This window comes from Myxocyprinus asiaticus, chromosome 38 (assembly GCF_019703515.2).
Source record: "Myxocyprinus asiaticus isolate MX2 ecotype Aquarium Trade chromosome 38, UBuf_Myxa_2, whole genome shotgun sequence".
Taxonomy (NCBI): Eukaryota; Metazoa; Chordata; class Actinopteri; order Cypriniformes; family Catostomidae; genus Myxocyprinus; species Myxocyprinus asiaticus.
In genome coordinates, this window is record NC_059381.1 from 7,015,703 (window position 1) to 7,032,162 (window position 16,460).

The 16,460-nt window shown below is 36.5% G+C and overlaps 1 protein-coding gene across 1 annotated transcript; it reads right to left on the minus strand.

Annotated features, from left to right (window-relative positions):
- Positions 1-3: 3 nt before the first annotated feature.
- LOC127428528 (hydroxycarboxylic acid receptor 2-like) lies at positions 4-15,586 on the minus strand. Its single transcript, XM_051676959.1, has 2 exons — positions 14,838-15,586; positions 4-49 (listed from the first exon to the last, which is right to left on the minus strand). The coding sequence occupies exons 1-2, from the start codon at positions 15,584-15,586 to the stop codon at positions 4-6; spliced, it is 795 nt and encodes a 264-aa protein (XP_051532919.1).
- Positions 15,587-16,460: the final 874 nt, after the last annotated feature.

Below are 16,460 nucleotides of genomic sequence, written 5' to 3' on the forward strand. Positions count from 1 at the left end.
CTCTCAAGCCAGAAGTACAGAACAGAGGAATAAATGTTGCAGTTGTGACCTATAGAAACAGAGAAATGTAAATGCAACAGAGTTAGGAGTTAGTGGTCATATTGCATGGAAATCAGTTCACAAGCAGTCACAAGCAGTCGAATTAAAATCTAAAGATATAATTCAAAATGCAAACATCTTAATGTCTATATTTATCTATTCATAATCTCACTATTTTCGATCCCTTATGTTAAGTAAGTTTGCCGTTTGTTCCTTTTCAGTGCTTGTTCACTTGTTTTCCTCAACTAATCCACCAAACTTGCCCATAACCACTGTCCTACACCTGATAACCACAGCAACTTTGTTATATATCCTTCAGCTGAGAATGAATCAAACTGAAGAGTGAAAGCTCAGTCCCTCTGCACTGGAATTAATCTTGCTGCTGTTTTATAGATTGACTTCACAGTTGTCATAAGTATGTATGCGTGTATGGTTTCATATTCTAAACGTCACACCAGACACCAGTTATGTAAATTTTTAAAAGTGAAAATCATGAGGTAAAGAAAAAAAAAAGACCATCTTGAATAGGAAATATGAATAGAAAAATGCCTTTAATTTCTTGTGGTGCATTTACATATTATTAAAATCACATCCTTTTGTGGTATAATAATCACAATTGGCCATAATTGCGGTTTGAATTTGAAATAAAACAAAATTTAGAAAAAATAAATAAAATAAAAATACAACAGATTTCATATGGCCCTACATATGGTCATTGTAATCACCTGTATGTCCAGCACGCACTGTATATACAGTATGGTAAAACTGCACCATACTGTCAGTATATTTTTAGAGTGCCAAATGTAAAGTTAAGGAAGACATATGTTTTGAAAAATATCAGAGAGAAAAACTAGATGTACTACAGGACTTTCGAATTAAACTATTTCTAATTAAACACCTTAAAAAGGTGACACAGGTTCATCAACAAAGTGTTTTAATGGAAAAACAAACCACAAATAATTAACCATGTATAACAACCATATCTGAAACACACACACAGAGAAAGCTTAAATATTTATATAAATAAATAAAAAAGTCAAGGATTTTATGCAAAACTTATGCGTCAGTCTGATATGATTAACCTCTCTAAATAACACAACAATAAATAGTAGAGGCCTACACATACATGTATTGGGATCATAAACTCTGACTTAGAGAAAAGGTTCAATACAGATTAATATATACAGGTGCATCTCAATAAATTAGAATGTCGTGGAAAAGTTCATTTATTTCAGTAATTCAACTCAAATTGTGAAACACGTGTATTAAATAAATTCAATGCACACAGACTGAAGTAGTTTAAGTCTTTGGTTCTTTTAATTGTGATGATTTTGGCTCACATTTAACAAAAACCCACCAATTCACTATCTCAAAAAATTAGAATACATCATAAGACCAATAAAAAAACATTTTTTAGTGAATGGTTGGCCTTCTGGAAAGTATGTTCATTTACTGTATATGTACTCAATACTTGGTAGGGGCTCCTTTTGCTTTAATTACTGCCTCAATTCGGCGTGGCATGGAGGTGATCAGTTTGTGGCACTGCTGAGGTGGTATGGAAGCCCAGGTTTCTTTGACAGTGGCCTTCAGCTCATCTGCATTTTTTGGTCTCTTGTTTCTCATTTTCCTCTTGACAATACCCCATAGATTCTCTATGGGGTTCAGGTCTGGTGAGTTTGCTGGCCAGTCAAGCACACCAACACCATGGTCATTTAACCAACTTTTGGTGCTTTTGGCAGTGTGGGCAGGTGCCAAATCCTGCTGGAGAATGAAATCAGCATCTTTAAAAAGCTGGTCAGCAGAAGGAAGCATGAAGTGCTCCAAAATTTCTTGGTAAACGGGTGCAGTGACTTTGGTTTTCAAAAAACACAATGGACCAACACCAGCAGATGACATTGCACCCCAAATCATCACAGACTGTGGAAACTTAACACTGGACTTCAAGCAACTTGGGTTATGAGCTTCTCCACCCTTCCTCCAGACTCTAGGACCTTAGTTTCCAAATGAAATACAAAACTTGCTCTCATCTGAAAAGAGGACTTTGGACCACTGGGCAACAGTCCAGTTCTTCTTCTCCTTAGCCCAAGTAAGACGCCTCTGACGTTGTCTGTGGTTCAGGAGTGGCTTAACAAGAGGAATACGACAACTGTAGCCAAATTCCTTGACACGTCTGTGTGTGGTGGCTCTTGATGCCTTGACCCCAGCCTCAGTCCATTCCTTGTGAAGTTCACCCAAATTCTTGAATCGATTTTGCTTGACAATCCTCAGAAGGCTGCGGTTCTCTCGGTTGGTTTTGCATCTTTTTCTTCCACACTTTTCCCTTCCACTCAACTTTCTGTTAACATGCTTGGATACAGCACTCTGTGAACAGCCAGCTTCTTTGGCAATGAATGTTTGTGGCTTGCCCTCCTTGTGAAGGGTGTCAATGATTGTCTTCTGGACAACTGTCAGATCAGCAGTCTTCCCCATGATTGTGTAGCCTAGTGAACCAAACTGAGAGACCATTTTGAAGGCTCAGGAAACCTTTGCAGGTGTTTTGAGTTGATTAGCTGATTGGCATGTCACCATATTCTAATTTTTTGATATAGTGAATTGGTGGGTTTTTGTTAAATGTGAGCCAAAATCATCACAATTAAAAGAACCAAAGACTTAAACTACTTCAGTCTGTGTGTATTGAATTTATTTAGTTGATAAATTTGAGTTGAATTACTGAAATAAATGAACTTTTCCACGACATTCTAATTTGAGATCCACCTGTGTATATATATATATAATCTATATATCCAGTTATAAAAAGTTAAGTAAAATAAAAAATAAAAAGGTTTAGTTATTTTACTAATGCTGGCATCACAATAGCAGATTTTTCCCAGATTTTTAGTCATAAGCTTAATTTACATAAATCATCAGCCAGTAGGAAGGAGACTGAGCTCGGATTAGCGTCTGCCAGTGGGAGGACTGTCTGGACTCCATGCTGAGTTAATGGCTATGACAACTGGGAAAGCACATCAAACTTGTTTAAAAAGGTTCAGTCACTGGGCTGGGCTCTTGTGAGAGCTTCTTTTTTTACTGTAGAACAATGAAGACATCATCAGTGACCACACTCAGCCACATATCATCATAAATGCTGATACATAGTAATTCTGTCACCAAGTGTTTTTGCTGGGGTTCTCCTAAAATGTGTGGCTCATGAGCGCAAAGTCAATAGGCATGGCCTTGAAGTGCTGGTATTTTTGCGCATACGTACGCTAAGTCTAGGCGCAAGTGGTTTAACAAAATCACATGTGCAAGGCACTTATTAGATCAATGGAGGTTCTTCTCCGGCACCATCTCCGTCCTATTATACAGTCCATTCCCTATCAAGCACATTCATAAGAAGTTGGTAGTGTAAATGGACTTGTATGCAATGAACTGAAAGAATACAAATATGGATTTACATTATTTTGTGTGTCCTTGTTAAATGGGATGTGTTCCTTTTTATATGCATGGAAAATGTGAATCAGTATATGGATGTAGGCTCCGTTAATTGAATGTACAAGTAAGTATCATTAATCATTTTCATCTACCGACACATAAATCATTTTAACAGTGATTGTTTTGGAACGCACTTCACTTACCATTTGACACTGATTTTAAAAATTAAATTAAACCAAAAATATTTCTGAATTCAAATTACACTTCAAACGAAATGAAAATCTAATCAAAATAACGAAGTGGTCTAAAAATCATGCCAAATTAAAATATTTTACTCTCTCCTTCTTACACTGGCCCTTTTTGTAGTGACTTAAACATAAAACTAATAATAATAATAATAATAATAATTGATAAAATAAACCATGACCTCTATAAAATGTCAAACAAATCTAATTGTTTTTTTTTTTTTTTTTTTTCTTCTAACAAATGGCTCCAACAGCGATCTTCAAGGATATTATTTGATGTTCTGTACTTTAATAATTTGGACATGAACTTTATTACCACCTGCTGGTGAAATCTCCATACTGCAAATGCAGGAACTGAATTTAGACTTAACGAGTTAAGAGATGGTATTGAAACATCTTAGCACAACGACCAAATTCTTAGGAAAACTACAAACTGCAGTTTGCGCCACTTCATTTACATACAATACACCCACAGTAGCACAAACACTATGAAGGTATTTTTGGAGCAAATCAACTGAGCGCCTGTGACAGTGAAATTTGTAGTTGTAGAGATTAGCCACAGGTGTATCAGTAAATTTAAAGTCACAGTGACAATTTTTTTAAGAGTTGCAAACTTGTAGATTTTTTTTTTCTCTCCCACAAACACAACACAACAGTTACGCCTTCTCAAAATCTTCATTGCAGGTGCACAAATCCTATTCTACGAATGACAAATTAAGAAACTCACACGCTCATATTTTTGCTACAGTTGCTGCAGTGAATATGGTGCAGAACACATTCACACACCCGCATCAAAAAACGTGACGTCACGGACAAATTTTGCTCATCCACAAATCAGTATGTCAATTCATCCAGTGAGAGTTGCACACTTGTAGAATATTTTCTCACAAATAAAAAAATGTCTTGGTTATTTTTCTAGCACAAACACAAGTACATAACTACAACTGCTTGAATCTGCTGCTACGAGCCTCAAACACTGTTTTTCGCTTGCAAATGACAAGTTTCACACGCTCTCCCTTTTGCACCACATATCTTTGTAAAATATGGAGCATCTGTAGAGGCAGCGGCCTCTAGCGGCCCCAGTAATTATTACTCCCATAGGGAAGCAGTCCCGAAATTGGAAGCTGCACTGAGGCACAGAGCGGGTTAATTAACATTTTATAAAGCCTATAGGAGATTTAAAGCATGTTTTTCATCTAACGTCACTGCAAATAGGTGTTCCATATAATATAAAATCAATATTTACATAGTCTAAAAATAGTAAGTTATCTCACTCCCATGTGCCCTGCAGTGTACCACTAAATCACGTCTGCTGACCTGCAACAGAGGCTTAATCACTTGGAAGCAGGTGCTTCCAGCCCCCTTAGATTACTTGGTTAGGCTCAATTCCTGGTTACCTATGGGATCAAGATTGTGTTATTTATAGCTTCCAATTTTGGGACTGCTTCCCTATGAGAGTAATAATTACTGGGGAAATTGCCTACTGTAGTGCAAACTCTGACATCCCTTTACTTTACTATGGTATTCCTATAAAAATTACTATCCACCAAAAACAAACAAAACAAAACAAACAATAAGAAAAAAAAAACATGGTATCCATGGTTTTCTGACCATGGTAAATTCTCATAAGGATAATTTTACATTAGGTGCATACTTATGATATGATACTCACCTGCAAAGACCCACCCTGTTCTGTCATTTTTCTAGAAGGTAAAGCAGAAGAGAATATAAGGAATAAATCGTTTAATATGAGGGTATCATTTAATATGAGTCGACTGAATGGCACACTTAACTAGATTGATTCTAGATTCAGAGAACAACCTGAATATCCTTCAAGTCCTTACTATCAGCCAAGAGACTTTGTTCCCCATTCTCCTTCACCCCCCACCAGAGAAAGCAGTTACAGAGGTCCTACCCCCTCAACATCAGATTTCAGGATGGAGGACCCATGGCAGTTTGCTAGACTGAAAATATCTCTGTACAGTTTTCCGCCACATGATGCCACATAACAGTTTAAATACCAAATTCTGCTAGAGCATTTGAAATTTGAGGAGGCCCTCTTAATTGTAAATTCATATAGCAACTCCTGTTATCCATACACCCAAACCATGCAATCATTGACTGAACATTATGGGCAGCCTCATCAATTGGCATTACACAGAATCACTGAACTGATGGATGGGCCAAATATTCGCAGTGGGGACACTCAGGCTTTTCGGAGGTTTGCCTTCAGAGTCTGAGCATTGGTGGGTATGTTTGATCAGCTGGGTGAAAAGGGAGCTATTGAATTACAGTGTGGCTCACATGTGTCAAGACTCTTGACCATACTCTCTTATTATCTTAAGGCTAACTTCAAAAGATATGTTCACCCCTTCAGAAATCACATTCCGAACCTGCTAGACTTCTCACACTGTCTCGATTTCGAGCTGCAGGTACAGCCTAATGACTGTTAAGTCAATACAAGTGAAATGAGGGGACGTGTTGGTCAGCAGAAAGAAGCTCAACATTAGCGTAAGCACACACCTCTGACAGCAGCCATTTTGCATGGTGTAGATCAGTCTACAAAAACTTCAGCTGCCATAACCTCAGTGATTCAAACCCCTGTGAAGACTGTGTACTGTCATTATTGTGACAATAACCAGCACTATCTTAACCAATGCACTAATTTCACACAACTAACCAGTGAACTAAAAACTAACTAGATCAAATAAAAAAGAGGTGTTGGAGGTGTAGACGGAAACATCATGCTGCCCAATGCAGATTGAAAGCCACATGTAAGACTTGCAAGGGCAAACACCTGACTGTCTTGCACAACATTAATGGCCAGTCCACAGAGATGAAGGACAGGAGAGCCAAATGCTTTACCTAGACCGCCCAGTAGTGTGCAACCAAGTTCTTCTGAAAATCAGTAAAGTGCTGTTGCACAATGGCAAAAATTCTTTGACATATGCTATTCTGGATGATGTAGAATGTACCATCCTACTTCATGATACCGCACAGCAACTTTAGCTTAATGGGCAGACTGAAAAACTCTCCTTGCAATGGAATACATGTAACGGAACACATGTAACGGGATTACGTATTTAAAATACAAAATATAAGTAACTGTATTCCACTACAGTTACAATTTAAATCATTGGTAATTAGAATACAGTTACATTCAAAAAGTATTTTGATTACTGAAGAGATTAATTTGCATTTTACTGTCATTTGTTTCATTTAATATTTAGTCCTTTCAGATGGAAAAATGTAGACATATAAATGATGCAATCCAAAGTGCATTTGAACAGCGGTGAAACACTTTCTTATGATGTGTTACATTCATACGAGCAGACAGAGAAGTAAGTTTGGAGCAGAAGAATAAATTGTTAGCTTTACGCTAAGCTAAAATGCTATTTCAAGCCATTTACATGCACGTTACCAGGCACGATCATATTTTTTTATCAAGAAAATTCACGTATCTTGTTTTAGAAACAACACTGCATAAGATATTTAGGTTTTTCAGAGAATGTATATTTAACATGTGTATTTTGTCTTACTGTACTGGCAGAGTTTTTATAGTCAAAACAAGTGAAAAAATCTACCAGTGCTGAAGAAGTAATCCAAAGTATTTAGAATACGTTACTGACCTTGAGTAATCTAACGGAATACATTACAAATGACATTTATAGCATGTATTGCCAATATGCTAAAATGCATGTTACCAGGTTGGCAGATGAATAAATTGTGGTAAAGTTCACTGAAGAGTTCTTAAGTTCTGCCATATCCATTTTATCAGGCCAGAAGCACACAGAACAGAGGAATAAATAATGTTGCAATTGCGATCTGTAGAAACAAAGTGTAAATGTAACAGTTAGGAGAAAGTGGTCAAACTGCATGGAAATCAAAATCACAAGCAGTCGATTTAAAATCTAAAGACTCATCGACACATTACAACCCAGAAAATTCAAATAATCTAAAATTCAAATGTCTTAATATCCATCCATCCATCTTCTAAAGCCACTTGTCCCATGTAGGGTCGCAGGTAGTGCTGGAGCCTGTCCCAGCAGTCTCGGGCCGAAGGCAAGAAAACACCCTGGACAGGTGGCAAGTCCATCACAGGGCTTTTCTTAATATCAGTTTTACTGATTTAAATAATGTTATTTTTCATGTTTAAAATCTCACTATTTTAAGGAAATTTGCTGTTTGTCCCTTTTAAAAAGCTTGTTAAATTGTTCAAAGCCCTCTTTAACTTAAGCTATATATAATTTAGCCAAAAATAAATCAAACTGAAAGAGAGTTTGTCACCTGAAGAGTGAATGCTCAGTCCCTCTGCACTAGAATAAATCTTTCTGCTGTTTTATAGATTGACTTCACAGTTGTCACGAGTGTGCATGTGTGTCTGGTTTCATATTCTAAATATCACACTGGGCATAAGCTACTGTATGTAAATATTAAAAGTGTAAATCATGAGGTTTAAAAAAAAGACACTCTGAGAAAAATGCCTTTAATTTTTTTGTGGTGCTTGCAGCGCATGCTGATTTATTTATTTAAAGGGGTCATGAAATGCTATTTTTTTTTTTTTATAGTTTTATTTTCTTCCCGGAGGTCCAATGATAATGTTAGTACTGTTTTCTCTTTATCTTTTTTTCTATTTTTTTTTTCATTAAAACAGTCATAATTTAGTAATATGATTATTTTCCACCCTTTCTCTGGCCATCTGCCTGGAATGTTTGGTTTTGGCATAAACGCCTCCTTTAAACTTCAACGTAAACGCCCACTGTTTTGATCGTGCAGCCCCTTAAATTCAGCCATTTTCCAACTAAATCTGAAGAGAATGAACAAGCTCCACAACATTATAATACTGAATTTCAGGGGTTACACATAACACACATACAACACATTGCATCTGAATATATTAAATTGTTCATCTCAAGCGCAACTGTTAATACTCACAACCTGTCTACACCAGATGCGTCGACTCTCGTTGTATACAGCAGGCCCAGATTTACAGGGGTGCTTGAGGGTGCTAAGCATTTAATATGCAATTAATATGCTCAGGGTTGCCAGATAATAGATGTGACCCCCCCAATCAGAGATTTATTCATGCACAAATTGGAAATATTCTGCCTAATGTTATACTTAATTTGCGCTACCTGGAAACCATGCACGAGTGCGCACTCTCTCCTCTTTGACAAAACTTCGGTAACTATTGGTAGTACGATATTCTGCTCGATGAAATGTGTGATACAGCCACTCTGTTCCCATTCATGAGACTCCTTGTGCTGTTTAGTGCTACTAAGTCTGCGAGGAAACCTTTTCAGTGATGAACTTTATTAAAATCCAAGTAGATCTTCAGATCATTCGCATGCGGAGGGGTCATTTATGACACGCAAGCAAAAGCAAGCGAGAGAGGAATATGTTTTTTATTTGTGTAAAACTAGTGAAATGTTGAAGTCCCTCACACCTATATGCGAATGTTACTCTGGCAGTAATCATTAATCATCATCATGCAGTGACTTTTATTCAATTGTGTGCTGAATTAGATGCCAAACCATTTGCATTTGCATTGATGAAACCCGCATCATGACCCACTGAGCACGTAAATGGGTAGGTAATGTTTTGAAATTAAAGCAAGTTTGGCTTTGTGTCAAACATTAAAAGAAGCTTTTAGAATCGACCCCTGATGTAGAGAGTGTTAAATTGAATAATAAATTACCAATGCATTGAAGTATAGCCTACAGATTATTATTAATTATATTCAGTTTTTGTAACACCTAATAGAAAATAATTATTTGTAGAGAAAAACTTTAGGCAATTGCAGAATAGTCCCATAAAGTCACGTACTATATACACTGTATACACAAATTGTGCATCATGCATTAGAATGAGTGCACAACTATTTCTGGGCTTAAAAGATGCAAGAACTGTGCAGATCTTTTTATCTTCTATCTTCCATGTTCTACTTAAAGGCGGATGTGTCCCCTGTGCAAAAATAAATGCATACCCCTGCTCAGTTGAATAGGCTATGTAAGCCTGTATATTGGCAAAGCAGATTTTCTTGAATCCCAGCGAGCACACAAAATCCCTGCATCAAAACATATATTTATGATTTTGCAAATCAGTGTGTTCTAATTTGCTGGCACAGCATTTTGCTGACATTTTCAGCGACAGATCATGCACAGAAAAACAATGAAGCAATAAATGTTTGTACATTTAAAAATATTTTCTTTACATTGATTTATCGTATTAAAGCACCTGATTCTGCTTTGTATTTGCCATTTTGAAAATAGTTATTGCATAGTATCAATAGTTGCATTGATAGTATTTGTACTAAAACCAAACACAGAAAACAATGCATGGCTTTTCATTACCACAGTTAGATGTAACAGCCTTTAATAGGCCAAAGATATGACTGAAGGCTTTGTGTCATCTGAGTGTACATCGTTTGAAAAAAAAAAAAAAAACATTAAAAGCACTTTTCATTTATTTAACACCTTATCAACACCAGATGCAACAGCTTGAGGGCCGTTCAGACGGAACACGTTATTACGGCAAAAAAAAAAAAAAAAAGCTAGATGCAGCGGCACGCATGTAACAGAACGCAGATGTGGCGAGACGCCGCAATGGTCAAAGACATCCATCTAGTGCATGTTAACATGAAAAACAATGGAAAACGAGCTCAGACGAACACAAAATGTGTGCGATGTGAAAGGCCATTGATACTGTCTACACTGGAAGCGTTGACGTGAACAAATGACCGATGTAGACAGGGTGTTAAACTTTTTTCAATGAGGAAAAACATTACTGTGTGAAAAACATCACTGAGTGCATCCTCAAAATGTCTTAACACTAGAAGTTCAATCCAACCATGAAACAGATTGAAAGCAAAATTTCCCTCATCATCGAGGAAACAAACTAATCTTCATTTGTAGAAAGTAATCAGATGAAATAAGTGTCCTACCAGTCACTATTGTATGCTGTAGTTTGCTCTGGGTGGCTCGCCATCTTGGATCCATGGCAGGAATACGTACAGTATGCAGATAAGTCCTAAGCGAACTCCACCAACTTCATTGTCTTTGTGTTATTAATTTCACTCATAAGGTAAAATATACAACGTTCATCGACGTTACCAAATTAAATAAACAACTTTGTCTCAAATGTTTGTCCATTTCTGAACTAAAACTTTTTTTTTCTCTCATCAAAAGCTTCAGTGACAGCTCAAAGTCTCCACCTTTCTGTGTGCTTTTTCGTGATTGGTTAATCACACAACTTTTACCCTGCATTTTTTAAAGAGACTGGGTACAATTTTAAAATTTATCTGATTTACATTATTTGTTATTTGCTCCATCCTTTTTGATAATTTTTTTATGTTTATTTTAGATTATTAACATGTTTTAGTTTTGTGCAAGTGTCTATATTTTGTTTTATGCTGTTAACCTGGGTACACTGACCACTGAATTCAATTCAGTTTGAAGTTTTATAGTTGAAGATACAAACAAATGCACTGCCCCGCCTCTTTCAGGTGTTTTTGATAGCTAGAAAAGCGCTGCGTCCAATGGGCGCTACGCACAAATTGAGCTGAAAGTGCCCCAAAAATATTGTTTGTGGGATTGAAAACTTCTTTAAATTTCCATCTGGATTGATGGATCAGGAAAAATTCAGGATTTGACATAAATCATGATATTTTACGGATCGCCATCATTATTATTGAGTCTGCTCAACTGACCCGCAGCTGCTGTTGTTGGATCTGAACTTTCATAAAAAAAAAATGTTTTTTTTAAAAAATCGCACAAACTCTGATCACAAACGAACGTATTTAATTTTCCAAAGTCCAATTGCTGTGACAGATATGAGGTAAAATATGATCTAACAATTATCTTAGATGAACAAACCCCATTGTAGGTCTAATGAAGAATGGGACCCTGTCTCCTATCACAGCTCAAAGGCTACTGTTTGTGAAAGGATGGAATAAAAACAATGTCATATTCATATACTATGCCTGCTTTTAAATACAAATGTCAGCATTTTGAACACATTTATGGGCAAACAAATTAAATGATTGGCAGTTTATAGTATGGGTCTGTTTTCAAGTGGACAAATATTTAGGTGGGGCTCTGCCCCATATAGACGAGCCGTGTCTGCTCATACTGCTAAAATGATGTCTTTGCATTTATTTTGCATTACAGTTATGTAAATAATTAATCAGCAACGTTATGCACTAATGTTCATTATTGTAAGTTATAGTATTATAAACCCTAAAATAAAGAAAAAAGACTATTCAGGTAAAAAAAAAAAAAAAAAAAGAATTACAAATTAAAACAGCAATTTATAAGTGCTCCATTCAAAGGCAGGAGAGTTTGCCAATGTGGTGCATATAAAGAATATGTGTGCATTAATGCTGAGTGAGACAAAAATAAACAATGCAATGCAAACAGGATCCTAGACAAATTATCCAAGCCACAGTGGAACAGATCACTCTATATCTGACAGGTTTGAAATTCAGAAAGGTTACAGGATGAACCACTGCCAGTTAATGCTCAACACAAATCAGCCACTGAAACATAGGATGACCGGTAATGCCAAGTCCAAAGAAAGACAGTGCTAATATCTTGAAACCTGAAAAACAAATTGACAGTACATATATCAAACTACTGTATTTAGTTACCAATCTCACAAACAGAGAGATTGAGGTTAAAGAACTCTGATGCAACTCCACTTCCATGATGAGCCATGCAACATAAGAGTGTATAGACCAAATAGGAAACTGATGCTGTACAAACAAATATCCAGACTGTCATTTAGACCAATGATGATGTTTGTGAATGCTTCAGGTGTGGTGGAGTTCACTGTAGAGTTCATTCCCTCTCTTTTTTCTTCTAAGCTCAAAAGCTCACGGAACATGTAAATAATATTGCAGCTGTGAACTATGGGAGGAGAGATGTGTAAAGGAACCAGGTTTTTCACATTTTCAATGCATTCCAACTACACAGTTCCAAATTTAAATCCAAATAACAGAACCATTCCAATATTAAATGTGTACATGTACATGTGTTTATATGTGTGTGTGTGTGTGTGTGTGTGTGTGTAGATTTACTAAAAATCACAATCCAATATGAATGACTTAGAACATTACATGATTCTGTTAATTCATAGTATTTCAATTTTACAGCCAGTCTTTACATACAGTATATAAAACATTTGAATAGCTTGAAAGAAAAGATTTTATTGTAAAAAAAAAAAAAAAAAAATGATTATATATATATATACAGGTGCATCTCAATAAATTAGAATGTCGTGGAAAAGTTCATTTATTTCAGTAATTCAACTCAAATTGTGAAACTCGTGTATTAAATAAATTCAATGCACACAGACTGAAGTAGTTTAAGTCTTTGGTTCTTTTAATTGTGATGATTTTGGCTCACATTTAACAAAAACCCACCAATTCACTAACTCAAAAAATTAGAATATGATGACATGCCAATCAGCTAATCAACTCAAAACACCTGCAAAGTTTTCCTGAGCCTTCAAAATGGTCTCTCAGTTTGGTTCACTAGGCTACACAATCATGGGGAAGACTGCTGATCTGACAGTTGTCCAGAAGACAATCATTGACACCCTTCACAAGGAGGGCAAGCCACAAACATTCATTGCCAAAGAAGCTGGCTGTTCACAGAGTGCTGTATCCAAGCATGTTAACAGAAAGTTGAGTGGAAGGAAAAAGTGTGGAAGAAAAAGATGCACAACCAACCGAGAGAACCGCAGCCTTATGAGGATTGTCAAGCAAAATCGATTCAAGAATTTGGGTGAACTTCACAAGGAATGGACTGAGGCTGGGGTCAAGGCATCAAGAGCCACCACACACAGATGTGTCAAGGAATTTGGCTACAGTTGTCGTATTCCTCTTGTTAAGCCACTCCTGAACCACAGACAACGTCAGAGGCGTCTTACCTGGGCTAAGGAGAAGAAGAACTGGACTGTTGCCCAGTGTTCCAAAGTCCTCTTTTCAGATGAGAGCAAGTTTTGTATTTCATTTGGAAACCAAGGTCCTAGAGTCTGGAGGAAGGGTGGAGAAGCTCATAGCCCAAGTTGCTTGAAGTCCAGTGTTAAGTTTCCACAGTCTGTGATGATCTGGGGTGCAGTGTCATCTGCTGGTGTTGGTCCATTGTGTTTTTTGAAAACCAAAGTCACTGCACCCGTTTACCAAGAAATTTTGGAGCACTTCATGCTTCCTTCTGCTGACCAGCTTTTTAAAGATGCTGATTTCATTTTCCAGCAGGATTTGGCACCTGCCCACAATGCCAAAAGCACCAAAAGTTGGTTAAATGACCATGGTGTTGGTGTGCTTGACTGGCCAGCAAACTCACCAGACCTGAACCCCATAGAGAATCTATGGGGTATTGTCAAGAGGAAAATGAGAAACAAGAGACCAAAAAATGCAGATGAGCTGAAGGCCACTGTCAAAGAAACCTGGGCTTCCATACCACCTCAGCAGTGCCACAAACTGATCACCTCCATGCCACGCCGAATTGAGGCAGTAATTAAAGCAAAAGGAGCCCCTACCAAGTGTTGAGTACATATACAGTAAATGAACATACTTAGAAGGCCAACAATTCACTAAAAATGTTTTTTTTATTGGTCTTATGATGTATTCTAATTTGTTGAGATAGTGAATTGGTGGGTTTTTGTTAAATGTGAGCCAAAATCATCACTATTAAAAGAACCAAAGACTTAAACTACTTCAGTCTGTGTGCACTGAATTTATTTAATACACGAGTTTCACAATTTGAGTTGAATTACTGAAATAAATGAACTTTTCCACGACATTCTAATTTATTGAGATGCACCTGTATATATATATATATATATTGAATCAAATAATTATTTATCCACTATTTATTTTGCTACACCTATTAAACACACATGTGGTTGACCTCTCTAAATAAACAGAGATAACAGAAGGGAAAGCAAAATCAGTTTTAAATTTTCACATCCAGTCATACAAGTTATCACCAAGTAAATTAAGTTTTAGTTAAATGTTACAATAGCAGATTTTATGGTAAAAAAAAAAAATGGAGGCAGGAGAATTTTCCAATTTCCCGGTGTAGATAAAGAAAAGGCTGCACAAAACTACTCAGACCATAACAAATCAAAGCAGTAAACCGAAGTGCATCGATATTCAATTCTGTCAGAATGGTTACGAATCCTATGAATGTAAATGGGATGTATAGGATAACGATGTTCACAGTAGTTATTAGAATGAGATAAAACGCTCTTCTCTTCATCTGGTTTTCCTCCTCTCTCTTTCTCTCCCTCTCTCCTGGTCGTGACTGCTTTAGAGCTCTGAGAACAGCCAAAAGGCAAAACAACTGAATGGAGAGGTAGAGAAGGAACTGCAGCAAGTAGAACCATGTATACATTTTAGTGTTCAATGAAACTGCACAATACAAGCAGACCAAACATGATCCAAGAGTAATGATCCAGGCTGGAGTGGAACAGATCACTTTATATCTTAGGGGTTTGAAATGTAGAAAGGTTACAGGATGAACCACTGCCAAGTAACGCTCAACAAAGATCAGACACTGAAACAGAGGACGACCAGTGATGGTTAGTCCTTGTAAAAAAGATGTTATTGCCTTGAGACTTAAAAACAAATTTGACAGTAGATAGAAAAAAGCAATCATGCAGCAACCAATCTCACAAACAGAGAGATTGAGGTTGAAGAATCCTGATGCAACTCCACTTTCTCTTCCTGTGACGATGAGCCATACAATATAGGAGTTTGAAGGAAGACCAAACAGGAAAATGATGATGAAGATACACATTTTCAGACTGTCCATTTGCCCGATGGAAAAAGTTGTGGAGTCCATGGATTCTTCAGGTGTGGTAAAGTTCACCATAGTGTTATTCATTTCCTCTGTGTCTGTCTTCTTAGCTCAGAAACTCACAAACTATTAATAACGTTACAACAATCTATGGGAAGATAAAAGTAAAAATGTTGGTACTGAGTGAATCAAGCAAGACAATGAGTCCTGTATTTCAACACAGCTCAACAACAGCTCAAAAATAGACCATGCCAACATGAAATGACTTACATATACAGGTGTATTCATTTTAAAAAAAAAAACACAATATCTGCACAATATCCAAATTACCCACAATAGAATTGCATTACAATGATAAACAACTTGAAATGAACATGAAATGATTCTATTGACTCATTCAAAGTAGTGTTCTCTGTTCCATAAAACAAAAAGAGCCCCATTTAACTTACTAGCCTTTTACAGTACCTAATAATTGTAGCAACATTTTTGCATATTACTGAGGGGAGAACAAGAAAATTGATAAAAAGTTTGTCACCTGAGGAGTGAATGCCTAGTGTCTCTGGTTGTACAGTATATACTGTGAATCTCCGAGCTGTGTTTTGTAGACTGACAACAAAACAGACACAAGGTTATATGTGCTTGGCTTCATATGTACGTCATAGATATATGTCATATAAAACACCACATATGCAAATATTTAAAATAAAACTACGGTTATGAAAGACAGATCATCTTAACTGAGTAAACAATGGAACAGACAAATGCATCTTACAAAACTTTTTTTTTTTTATTTAAATAATGGGAAGATATAATACACAGAACAAGAAAATAAAAAATATCACATTGGCAGGTTTTATGGTGAAAAACTGCAAGAAAAGTTTTCCAGCCCACTGAAGATAAAGAACAGGTTGTAGGCATACATCATCATCCAGAACAAAACAAATAAATCCAACAACAACAA